General features: G+C 47.0%; 1 protein-coding gene across 12 annotated transcripts in view; it reads left to right on the top strand.

Annotated features, from left to right (window-relative positions):
- Positions 1-12337, top strand: part of LOC134995568 (oocyte zinc finger protein XlCOF7.1-like) — a 105833-nt gene that overhangs the window by 45258 nt on the left and 48238 nt on the right. For 9 of the 12 annotated variants that reach the window (XM_063951113.1, XM_063951120.1, XM_063951111.1 and 6 more), the window contains one exon: positions 263-337. The exons of 1 other annotated variant lie outside the window; for it this stretch is intronic. In XM_063951113.1, coding sequence (XP_063807183.1) covers positions 263-337 — 75 coding nt within the window. Of the gene's footprint in view, positions 1-262; positions 338-1736; positions 2186-12337 lie in introns of those variants that run through there. 2 more of the 12 variants (XM_063951117.1, XM_063951119.1) reach the window with 2 other exon arrangements.

The following is a 12337-nucleotide window of genomic DNA, read 5'->3' as shown; positions in this document are numbered from 1 at the left end:
TCACTGTCAGTGTAACATATGGGAACACGTGTGGCCGGATATTCCTCCTGTCACTGTCAGTGTAACATATGGGAACACGTGTGGCCGGATATTCCTCCTGTCACTGTCAGTGTAACATATGGGAACATGTATGGCCGGATATTCCTCCTGTCACTGTCAGTGTAACATATGGGAATAATGACTACTACACAGAGACACTGCCCCTTCTGTCTCTGCCTATGTGTGTCTGTGTGTAACACTGTCTGCTTATTGTCATACACAGGAACTGAGGCCGGTGTAGAGCTGGATGCTGGTGATCATCGGGGGCTGCAGGAATTCCTCCCAGAGTCCAGTGCAGGTCAGTGATGTTCTCTCTTCTATAATGTTACATCTATCACATTGCCGGACAGAATGGGAGATCATAGACTGTGCACGGCGGCTGTTCTGGGTGTGAGACGCTCCTATTGCAGCTCCCTGTTCTGTAATATGTTAGGGAGAATAGATGTCTGACCGTCGGGTATGAGAGGGATCGGCTGCTCCTCTGGTCGCATGTAATGATGAGAGGCCGCGATTCCGGCTGTAGGGGGCAGTATGTGAGGTGCAAGGACAGATACAGAAATGGCTATAGGTGACCTTACAGCAGAGGCTCTCACACTGCTACACGGCATCACTCAGATGACTGCTACGTTTAGGTGGTTTCTCCAGGTTATCTCTAGGACGGCGCGCACAATAGAGATATTGTCCTGCCCCCCCCTTCCTATGGACAGGAATTCCCCACCGGCCGCTCATCGGGGACGGAGAGCAGACAGGGGGATTCCAGTAGGACATGTAGTAATCTGAACCCTACTGCAGGTTGGTGGTGTTTGGATCTTCATTTACTGTTGAGGATACTTGTATAGAATAATTAGTAAATACTGAAGTAACAGCATCTCTACTCTTGAAACATTTTTTCAGCTCTAGTTATGTAGCCAGGTCATTTTGGATCTGGATAAGCCAACTGGAGATTCAGTTGAGGACTACGACTCCCAGGGAAGAGGTCCCAGACTTGTAGCACTAAGGCAGCGGCCTCCACCACTGGCTCCTAAGTGGATTCTGCCAGAGATGTTTCAGGAACAGCCACCTCTCCCACTGGGCCAGGACAGGACTATGGTTACAGACCTGGGGATGCGTCGTTACTTCCAGGCTTCTACATCAGATTCCAAAGATAATTTCTGTATTTGGTGCTAAACTGGACAATTCTAAAGGAAACCTATGAAAATATATTTTTGAAAATAACAGAGATAAACAAAGAGACAAAAGTTACACTAGAATATTATTACATCCAGTGGAGGTAGAGGTGTAATATATGAGCCCATCTTACAATGATGCCAGAAGTAACGTAACCAGGACACTACGGCACTACATCGGATGTGAAGATCATTTGGGAAAGGATCCAAGTTGTCCTCAGTTCATCTTCAGGGTTCCAGGGATGTTTTATCTGTGCCCTGTCTTGGTGATTTGTTGCCTGCAGTCATCTTTGCAAAGACCAGTCGCATTATGACTAATATGCATTTTCCCTGCAAAAATGGAGCAAGAAAGACTCTGAATGCTAGAGAATTCACACGCGACCTAGCGCGCCAAGAGGGGCTGTTTGGCGTGACTGCAGCAAAGATGTACGAAGACATTTGCAAATATGTATAATAATCGCACATGTTGACGTGACCCATCTGCTGATGTATTGAAGGTTTAAAGTATGTTAGTACTTTTGTCCCCAACAGGTCCGCACGCCTCCTCACACTATCCTGAGAAGACGTATCAGTGCTCGGAGTGTCAGCAATGTTTCCCTAATCATTCAGCCCTCCTCACCCATCAGCAAACACATAGCGCCAGTAATCTGTATAGATGCTCTGCTTCAGCTCCAAAAAGGCACGTACCCTCCTCCAGCGACGTCACACTACGGACAAACTGTCTCATTGTTACAGTGGGAAATCCTCTCCATCAAAGGTCACGTCTTCTGTCACATAAGAGGACTCACACCGGGGAGAGGCCATTTTCATGCCTGGAGTGCGGGAGATGTTTTACCAGACGGTATGGCCTTACTACACGCCAGCGGATTCACACTGGTGAGAAGCCGTTTAAGTGCACGGAGTGTGGACAGCGTTTCGGCCAGAGATCCCACCTTGTCAAGCATCAACGCACTCACTCCTGGTAGAGGCCGCTCGTGTGCTCTTAGTGTGGCCGCTGCTTTTCCACGACCTCAAATTGCGTTCCGTCACCAGATAATTCACATTGTAGCGGGGGGATCTGTTGTGTTCTAGGTGAATAAACATTGGGGTACATCATAGGACTGGCTTACGAATCACAGACCACGTGGATTTGTGTTGCTTCTACATTTAAAGTTGTAGGCCAACTCTCTGCTTAGGAATTGCACATGTGAAAGAGAATGCGTCTGCTTATAGATCCATCTAAGAATGCGCATTGCGGAAGTGATCACTTTAGGGGCTCGCGGGGTTTTTTTTTTTTTTTTTTACTTGTTTTTTTTTCTCCTAAAATAATATTAAGTTGCTTATGAGAGCGAAAGGATATCAACACTTTCTTAGTACTTATAATCCTTTTGTATGTTTGAACCCAGCCAAATCTCATCTTAACCCTACGTTCCATGCTCTCCGTGTGCCCCATCTGTGTCACCCATGTCTGCCCCTCCTCTTCATGTAAGCTCTCACGAGCAGGGCTCATGGCTTATCCTTCTCTTACTTAAAACATCTTTGACGGCATCGAATCCCGCGGTTTTCTGCCACCCTGATACTTATGTCAGTGTCATCTGCTGATATAGCTGTTTATTTACCCTGGACTTGTCCTATGTTTTATTCGTCTGTAAGTCACTGTTTTCCTGTTTGATTATGCATTTATGTACTCTGTAATTGGGCGCTGCGGATCCTTTGTGGCGCAATATAATTAAAGGATGATAATATATACGTTATGGTAAGAACCTACCGTTAATAACGGTATTTCTCCTAAGTCCACAGGATAACATTGGGATATGATGAAATGACAGCAGATTTACACCAATCGGTCAAAGCTTTTCAGCCTCCCAGCATGCGTCCATATTTCCCCGCCTGCTGGCTCAGACAAATTTAGTTGTTTTCCAAAGCTCAAGGCAGGAGCATCATGTAGAGCCCTAATCAGGTGAGAAAAACACACATGCACACCCTTCTGTAGTACAAGAAGGAAGAGGTTAGTGAGTAAAAGGATCCTCAAATCAGGTGCGTCAGGGTGGGATCCCTGTGGAACCTGTGGGCTTTGGAGAAATACCGTTTTCAACGGTAAGTTCTTACCATAACGTATATTTCCCAGGCAGGGTCCACAGGATAACATTGGGATTTCCCAAAGCAATTTAGTGGTGGGGATGCTGCTGATTGGACAGGAGAATCCTTCGCCCGAATTCAGCGTCGTGAGAGGCAAAGGTAGCCAAGGCATAATGTCAAATGAATGTGTTAATGGAAGACCATGTGGCTGCCTTACATATCTGTTCTGCTAAAGCACCATGTTGTGCTGCCCACGATGGACCTACCTTATGAGTAGAGTGAGCAGAGACATTAGCTGGAACAGGGAGATCAGCTTGAGAATATGCTTCTGAAATCGTCATCCGAAACCATCTCGCCAGTGTCTGCTTATCAGCAGGCCATCCTCTCTTGTGAAATCCGTAGGGAACGAAGAGAGAATCTGTCCTTTTCATGGCACTGGTACGATCCACGTAGATCCTTAAGGCACGGACCACGTCCAGCGATGCATCTCCCGCAGAAAGGCCCGGTTCCTGGAAAGCCAGGACTACAATTTCTTCATTAAGGTGAAATTTAGACACCACCTTAGGAAGATAACCAGATTTAATTCTGAGAACCACTCTATCTGGATAAAAAGTCAGAAATAAAGGATTACATAACAATGCCCCTAAATATGACACTCTTCTAGCTGAAGCCATGGCCAGTAGAAAGAGAACTTTAGCTGTCACCCATTTAAGATCCACTCTATTAAGTGGTTCAAATGGGGCAACTTGAAGAGCCTTTAGGACTAAACTTGAATACCAAGGCACTGTAGGAGGAACAAAAGGAGGTTGAATGCGCAGCATTCCCTGGAAAAAAGTGCGCACATCCTGTAGGTTGACAATTTTCTTTTGGAACCATACAGTCAATGCTGACACTTGCACTCTCAAGGAAGCCACCCTTAAACCTTTATCCATTCCTGCCTGAAGGAATGCTAAGACCCTGGAAGCTATGAAAGACCTAGGATCAAATTCCGTTCACTGCACCATTTGAATATAGGCTTGCCATATTCTGTGATAAATTCGAGCTGAGGAAGATTTTCTTGCTCTGAGCATTGTTTGAATTACCTGTTGTGAGAATCCTCTTGACTTCAGGATAGAGGTCTTAAGAGCCACGTCATCAAAGACAGTCGATCCAGATGTCTGTGATAACAAGGACTCTGCGTCAGTAGATCTGGACGTTGAGGAAGTAGGAATGGAGCATCCATCGACATCCTCTGCAGATCTGTGTACCAATGCCTTCTGGGCCAAGCCGGAGCTATTAGTATCACGGCACCCCTTCCTTGTTTTATCTTTCTCACCACCATGGGTAATAAGGTGAACGGAGGAAACACATAGGCCAGATGAAAGTCCCATCTCACTGACGGGGCATCCACAAAGATCGCTTTGGGATTATTTGTTCTTGACCCGTATGCAAGAACTTTGTTGTTCTGACGGGACGCCATGAGATCTATATCTGGCAACCCCCACTAATCGACTAGGATCAGGAAGACCTCCGGGTGTAGAGCCCATTTACTTGCCTGAATGGCGTGCCGACTAAAAGTCCGCTTCCCAGTTTAGTACTCCCGAAACGAACACTGCGGACAATGCTGGATGATGAAGTTCTGCCCACTTTAGTGTGTGACTTCCTTCCTACATAGCTTTTTGGCTGCGAGTTCCTCCCTGATGGTTGAGGTACGCTACTGCCGTTGTATTGTCCGAGCGGATCTGAACTGGTTTTCTCCGAAGGATGTCCTTTGCCTGAATCAGTGCCATGTATATGTCCCGAAGTCCCAATATATTTATTGGCAGGCAACCTTCTTCCATGATCCATTGTCCCTGGAAACAAAACCTTCCTGACACTGCTCCCCAGCCCTGGAGACTGGCATATGTTGTCAGAATTTCCCAATCTGAAATCCAAAACGGTCTCCCTTTGTCCAGATGGTATGTCTGTAGCCACCAGGCTAACAACCTCCTTACTTTCACCATAAGGACCATAGTTTGCGTTTTTATCATCTGATGAAACCCATTCCATTTGGAAAGGATCACATGCTGCAGATGCCGCGATTTGAACTGAGCATACTCCACCATGACGAATGTTGACACCATCAATCCCATCACATGCATTGCTGCGTGAATGGATATCGTTTGACTGTGTAGCAGCTCCTGAATCCTTGACTGAACTTGTTCAGAGGTAAAATTACTCTTTGAAGGCTTGAATCCAGTACAGCCCCCAAGTGAGTCGATTTTGCCCAATTTATAAGCCACCCATGCTTCTGCAGACACGTTATTGTCTGTTGCAGATGACACAGGAGCAATTCCTGAGGCTGTGCCAGGATTAAAAGATCGTCGAGGTATGGAAAAATGATTCCCTGCTGGCGGAGATAAGCTGCCATTACCACCATGATTTTGGTAAATACTCTAAGGGCTGTAGCTAACCCAAAAGGTAGGGCCTGGAACTGAAAATGCTCTTGGAGGAGCAGCGAACCTGAGATAGCATTGATGGGACCGAGCTATAGGAACATGTAGGTAAGCATCCTGGATATCCAGGGATCCCATATAATCCCCTGGCTCCATGGCTAAAATAATGGAACGTAAAGTCTCCATATGAAACCGAGGTACCCAAATGTATTGGTTCAGCACCTTGAGATTGAGAATGGGTCGGAATGACCCATTTGGCATCTGAACTAGAAACAGGTTGGCGTAAAACCCCTGTCCTCGTTGAGCAGGAGGAACTGGAATGATTTCTCATGACTGAAGCAATTTCTGAACTGCCTTTTGCAAATCCCTGGCCTTCGTCTCTACCCGAGATGGGCTGGTACAATAGAACCTTCGAGGAGGGTGCTTCTTGAAGGCAAAAGCATAACTTAGAGCTACTACTTCCTGCACCCAGGCATCTGTTGTAGACTGCTGCCAGATCTGTGCAAACTGAAGAAGTCGGCCCCCCATCCTGGGGTCCCTCAGGTGGAGGCCCGCACCATCAGGCTGATGGCTTACTTTCTGTTTTACCAACCGGTCCTCTGGTAGCCCAATGCTTCTTAGTCTTACCAGACTTGTTGTATTGGGGCTGTTTGCCATCACTTTTTTCTTTAGCTTTTCCCTGAGACCGAAATGGACGAAAAGCTGGAACTTTAGATTTGAATTTGTATGTGGAAGGAAACTTTACTTTCTTGGAGTCTGCTTCTGACTCCAGAATATCTGTCAATTCTTTACCAAAAAGAATATCTCCAGAAAAAGGCAAAGATTCCAAAACCTTCTTAGATTCTGAATAAGCTTTCCACGTACGTAGCCAAACAGTTCTGCGAGCGGCTATTGTTGAAACTGATGCCCTGGAGGCAATAGTACCCATATCCAAAGCTGCTTCTTCCAAGAACATTGCAGCCTGTTTTATATGTGCTATATGGGATTTTTGCTCTCTAGATGCCATAGAAAGATCCCCTTCCAATGCATCAGCCCGGGCAGCCACTGCCTTTGCCATCCAAGCTGAAGCCATGGCTGGTTTTATGACTGCCCCAGACAGGAAAAAAATGTTTTGGTTTTTTTAAAAAACCATCCACTCTCCTATCCGTGACATCATTTAATGAAGTTGAAGGCAGTGGCAATGTAGATTTTTGCACTAATCGAATCACATGCGTATTTACTTTGGGGGCCACCTCCCGCTTTAAACAATCCCTAGCTGGAAGAGGATAATTGGAATTCCATTTCCTAGGAATTCTAAACTTCTTACTGGGCATAGCCCAAGCCTCTTCCATGATTTCAGTCAGTTGATCTGACCCAGGAAACTCAGTCTTAACTGTTTTTGGACGTTTAAATACAGGTGCCTTGGTTATTAACAGGCTCTGCTGATTTGCACCAGCATTGAGGATCGGAATAGAAAAAAACTGAATATATAGTAAAGTCAGCAATCACACTAGCAGTCACATGTTATACATTAGTATAATAAGCAATATGAGAACATAATCAACTACAAATACATTTCAAGTATGTAGGAGAACATATTACTGAATCACGTTTAGACCGATATACTGTATTCAGACGCATAGCGAAAGAAAACAACAGTAATAGTATACAGACTCATATGCAATAGGCACTCATCTAACTTTGTACTCAAAAGGTAGATAGAGACTTAGTGCTGTATAACCCATACTCAATAGAGTGGGATACAGGGAGACTCCCCTCACTTCCAGGACCGATCAATACGTTTGCGAACGCTGAGTGGATCCAGATGCTAATATTTTACACTGCCGCTCCATGAACCTATAGTGAACACAGACGCACCAGTCACACAGCCGCCTATGCTGCGACTGGGTCCCCTTCCTATACAGCATCTCAGACGGAAGCGAGAACTCAGTTTCACGGTGGGAGACTCAGAGGAAACTGGTCATGAACCAGGGGAGGGGCGACCAGGAGAGCGTCTGACTCCCCACTGCTGACATCAACCCTAGGGATCGCGGCCTCATACTATTCTTGGAGCCTATGATCCCTAAGGCCTAGCACTGGTGCACCCAAGGTGGCAGCCATGTCAGCGACTGTTTGGCAGTCTCCTCCCAAAACAGTGCGGCTGTGATCATATTCCCCTTGTAAGCGGAACCGATGCCTTACCTTCTCCCCGTGCTCCGGCCACAGCCTGGTAACGTCTGCTGGACCTGCTAGCATATCCGACACAGACGCCCGCCGAAACAGCACTGTACTCATGGGTAGGCACTGTCACGACCCAGCGGAGAGTTGTTGGAGCGACTCTTTCTAAGGTACGTATAAGACGCTTTTTAGAAAGATCACTCAAGAAAAAATAGCAAGACTATAAAAAAATAACATAAGAAAGCTTAGGGCTGCTAAAAACCAGCAGCCCTCTGATGATAATCAACACTTACACAGTGTACTACACAATTAATGACTGTAATCACTTTAAGCTTGTTAAAGTGACATACAATCCGACCCTTCCCCTTGTAAGTGTTAATCGTGTAACCTATCCCTGGTACAGGAGTTGGAATTATCCGATCAGATATACTGGATAATGTTTGTGCAAACATAGCCATGGTACGGCTCCTGCCGCCGCAAACAAAAAACTAATTTGCCTGAGCCAGGAGGCGGAGATATATGGACGGGCCCGTTGCATGCTGGGAGGCCGAAAAGCTTTGACCGATTGGTGCAAATCCGTTGTCGCTTCATCATATCCCAATGTTATCCTGTGGATAACTTGTGGACCATGCCAGAGAAAATTACGTTAATCCATTGGTTGAGTGCATCTAGAATGGTGGTTTTACCAAAAGTTCAAATGGCAGGTTGAAAATGCAGATGTTTTGATTATAGGATGGGGCCCAATCTCCACCATTTTCAAGGCGATAGATAAATTTATGCCTTTTCATAAAGTAGGCAGCTTCCTCTCATGCACCGCAGGGAATGGCAAATTATATGTCTCTTCCTCCCCTTTTGTCCTATGCAAATAATTCAGTACAGCCAATGGAAAATTAGCTTTTTCAAGTAGGTGCAAAGCAGATATACTTCAATCCCAGCCCCCATTCTACCAAACTCCTTTTTCAGTTATTGGAGCACCCCTACTTGGTACCTCCATCTTGGCTCTCAAATCTGTTGTCTTCAAATAAAAAGACTTAAGTACCTAAAAGTAGGAGAGTAATGTGACGGAACACCCCCACTTCTGTACATTGGGCCTTATTCAGAGTTATTAGCAAACCAAAAAAGTAAGCAATTGGGCAAAACCATGCTGCAGTGCAGGTGGGGCAGATGTAACATGTGCAGAGAGAGTTAGATTTGGGTGGGGTGTGTTCAAATTGAAGTCTAAATTGCAGTGTAGAAATTAAGCAGCCAGTATTTACCATGCACAGAAAAAATATAACCCACCCAAATCTAACTCTTTCTGCACATGTTACAGCTGCCCCACCTGCAGTGCAGCATGATTTCTCTGACGTCCTAGTGGATGCTGGGAACTCCGTAAGGACCATGGGGAATAGCGGCTCCGCAGGAGACTGGGCACAAAAAGAAAGCTTTAGGACTACCTGGTGTGCACTGGCTCCTCCCCCCATGACCCTCCTCCAAGCCTCAGTTAGATTTTTGTGCCCGACCGAGCAGGGTGCAATCTAGGAGGCTCTCCTGAGCTTCTTAGAAAAAAGTTAGTTTTAGGTTTTTTATTTTCAGTGAGACCTGCTGGCAACAGGCTCACTGCATCGAGGGACTAAGGGGAGAAGAAGCGAACCTGCCTGCTTGCAGCCAGCTTGGGCTTCTTAGGCTACTGGACACCATTAGCTCCAGAGGGATCGAACACAGGCCCAGCCTCGGAGTCCGGTCCCAGAGCCGCGCCGCCGGCCCCCTTACAGAGCCAGAAGCAAGAAGAGGTCCGGAAAATCGGCGGCAGAAGACATCAGTCTTCATCAAGGTAGCGCACAGCACTGCAGCTGTGCGCCATTGCTCCTCATGCACACCTCACACTGCGGTCACTGATGGGTGCAGGGCGCTGGGGGGCGCCCTGAGCAGCAATATTAACACCTTGACTGGCAAAAATACATCACATATAACCCCCAGGGCTATATGGATGTACATTAACCCCTGCCAGATTCTCATAAAAAGCGGGAGAAAAGTCAGCCGAAAAGGGGGCGGAGCTATTCTCCTCAGCACACTGGCGCCATTTTCCCTCACAGCTCCGCTGGAAGGACGTCTCCCTGACTCTCCCCTGCAGTCCTGCACTACAGAAAAGGGTAAAAAAGAGAGGGGGGGGGCACTAATTAGGCGCAGTATTACAGATGATAGCAGCTATAAGGGAAAACACTCTATATAGTGATATCCCTGTGTATATATAGCGCTCTGGTGTGTGCTGGCATACTCTCCCTCTGTCTCCCCAAAGGGCTAGTGGGGTCCTGTCCTCTTTCAGAGCATTCCCGGTGTGTGTGCTGTGTGTCGGTACGGCTGTGTCGACATGTATGAAGAGGAAAATGATGTGGAGGCGGAGCAATTGCCTGTAGTGGAGATGTCACCCCCTAGGGGGTCGACACCTGAGTGGATGGGCTTATGGAAGGAATTACGTGAAAGTGTCAACTCTTTACATAAGAAGTTTGATGACATGGGACAGCCGGCCTCTCAGCTTGTGCCTGTCCAGGCGTCTCAAAGGCCATCAGGGGCTCTAAAACGCCCGCTACCTCAGATGGCAGATACAGACGTCGACACAGATACTGACTCCAGTGTCGACGACGAGGAGACAAATGTAACTTCCAGTAGGGCCACACGTTACATGATTGAGGCAATGAAAAATGTTTTACACATTTCTGATAATACCACAGGTACCACTAAAAAGGGTATTATGTTTGGTGAGAAAAAACTACCTGTAGTTTTTCCTGCATCTGAGGAATTAAATGAAGTGTGTGATGAAGCGTGGGTTTCTCCCGATAAAAAACAAATGATTCCTAGGAAGTTATTGGCGATGTACCCTTTCCCGCCAGAGGATAGGGCACGTTGGGAAACACCCCCTAGGGTGGATAAAGCGCTCACACGCTTGTCCAAACAGGTGGCACTACCGTCTCCGGATACGGCCGCACTTAAGGATCCTGCTGATAGAAAGCAGGAGACTATCCTGAAGTGTATATACACACACACACTGGTGTTATACTGCGACCAGCAATCGCCTCAGCCTGGATGTGCAGTGCTGGGGTGGCTTGGTCAGACTCCCTGACAGACAATATTGATACCCTGGATAGGGACAGTATATTACTGACTGTAGAGCATTTAAAAGATGCATTTTTATACATGCGTGATGCACAGAGGGATATTTGCCGACTGGCATCACGAGTAAGTGCTATGTCCATTTCCGCCAGAAGAGGGTTATGGACGCGGCAGTGGTCAGGTGATGCCGATTCTAAAAGGCATATGGAAGTATTGCCTTATAAAGGAGAGGAGTTATTTGGGGTAGGTCTGTCGGACCTGGTTTCCACGGCAACGGCTGGGAAATCCACGTTTTTACCCCAGGTCGCCTCTCAGCAAAAGAAGACATCGTATTATCATGCGCAGTCCTTTCGGCCCCATAAGGGCAAGCGGGCAAAAGGCTCCTCTTTTCTGCCCCGTGGCAGAGGGAGAGGAAAAAGGCTGCAGCAAACAGCCAGTTCCCAGGAACAGAAGTCATCCCCCGCTTCCGCTAAGTCCGCAGCATGACGCTGGGGCTCTACAGGCGGACTCAGGGACGGAGGGGGCCCGTCTCAAGAATTTCAGCGCACAGTGGGCTCGCTCACAAGTAGATTCCTGGATCCTTCAGGTAGTATCTCAGGGGTACAAATTGGAGTTCGAGACGTCTCCCCCTCGCCGTTTCCTAAAGTCTGCCTTACCGACGACTCCTTTCCGACAGGGAGGCGGTCTTAGAAGCTATTCACAAGCTGTATTCCCAGCAGGTGATAATCAAGGTACCCCTCCTGCAACAAGGAAAGGGGTATTATTCCACAATGTTTGTGGTACCGAAGCCGGACGGCTCGGTGAGACCCATTTTAAATCTAAAGTCATTGAACACTTACATAAAGAAGTTCAAATTCAAGATGGAGTCACTCAGAGCGGTTATCTCGAGCCTGGAGGAAGGGGATTACATGGTGTCTCTGGACATCAAGGATGCGTACCTGCATGTCCCGATTTACCCTTCTCACCAAGGGTACCTCAGGTTTGTGGTACAGAACTGCCACTATCAGTTCCAAACGCTGCCGTTTGGATTGTCCACGGCACCGCAGGTCTTTACCAAGGTAATGGCCGAAATGATGATACTCCTTCGAAGGAAGGGAGTTTTAATTATCCCGTACTTGGACGATCTCCTGATAAGGGCGCGATCCAGGGAACAGTTGGTAGTCGGGGTAGCACTATCTCAAGAAGTGTTACGACAGCACGGTTGGATTCTCAATATTCCAAAATCGCAGCTGATCCCGACGACACGTCTTCTGTTCCTAGGGATGATTCTGGACACAGTCCAGAAAAAGGTATTTCTCCCGGAGGAGAAAGCCAGGGAGTTATCCGATCTAGTCAGAAACCTCCTAAAACCAGGTCAAGTATCAGTGCATCAATGCACAAGGGTCCTGGGAAAAATGGTTGCTTCGTACGAAG

This window comes from Pseudophryne corroboree, chromosome 2, assembly GCF_028390025.1.
Source record: "Pseudophryne corroboree isolate aPseCor3 chromosome 2, aPseCor3.hap2, whole genome shotgun sequence".
NCBI lineage: Eukaryota > Metazoa > Chordata > Amphibia > Anura > Myobatrachidae > Pseudophryne > Pseudophryne corroboree.
Note: the sequence above shows the minus strand (reverse complement) of the source record. Positions and strands in the feature narration are given on the sequence as shown.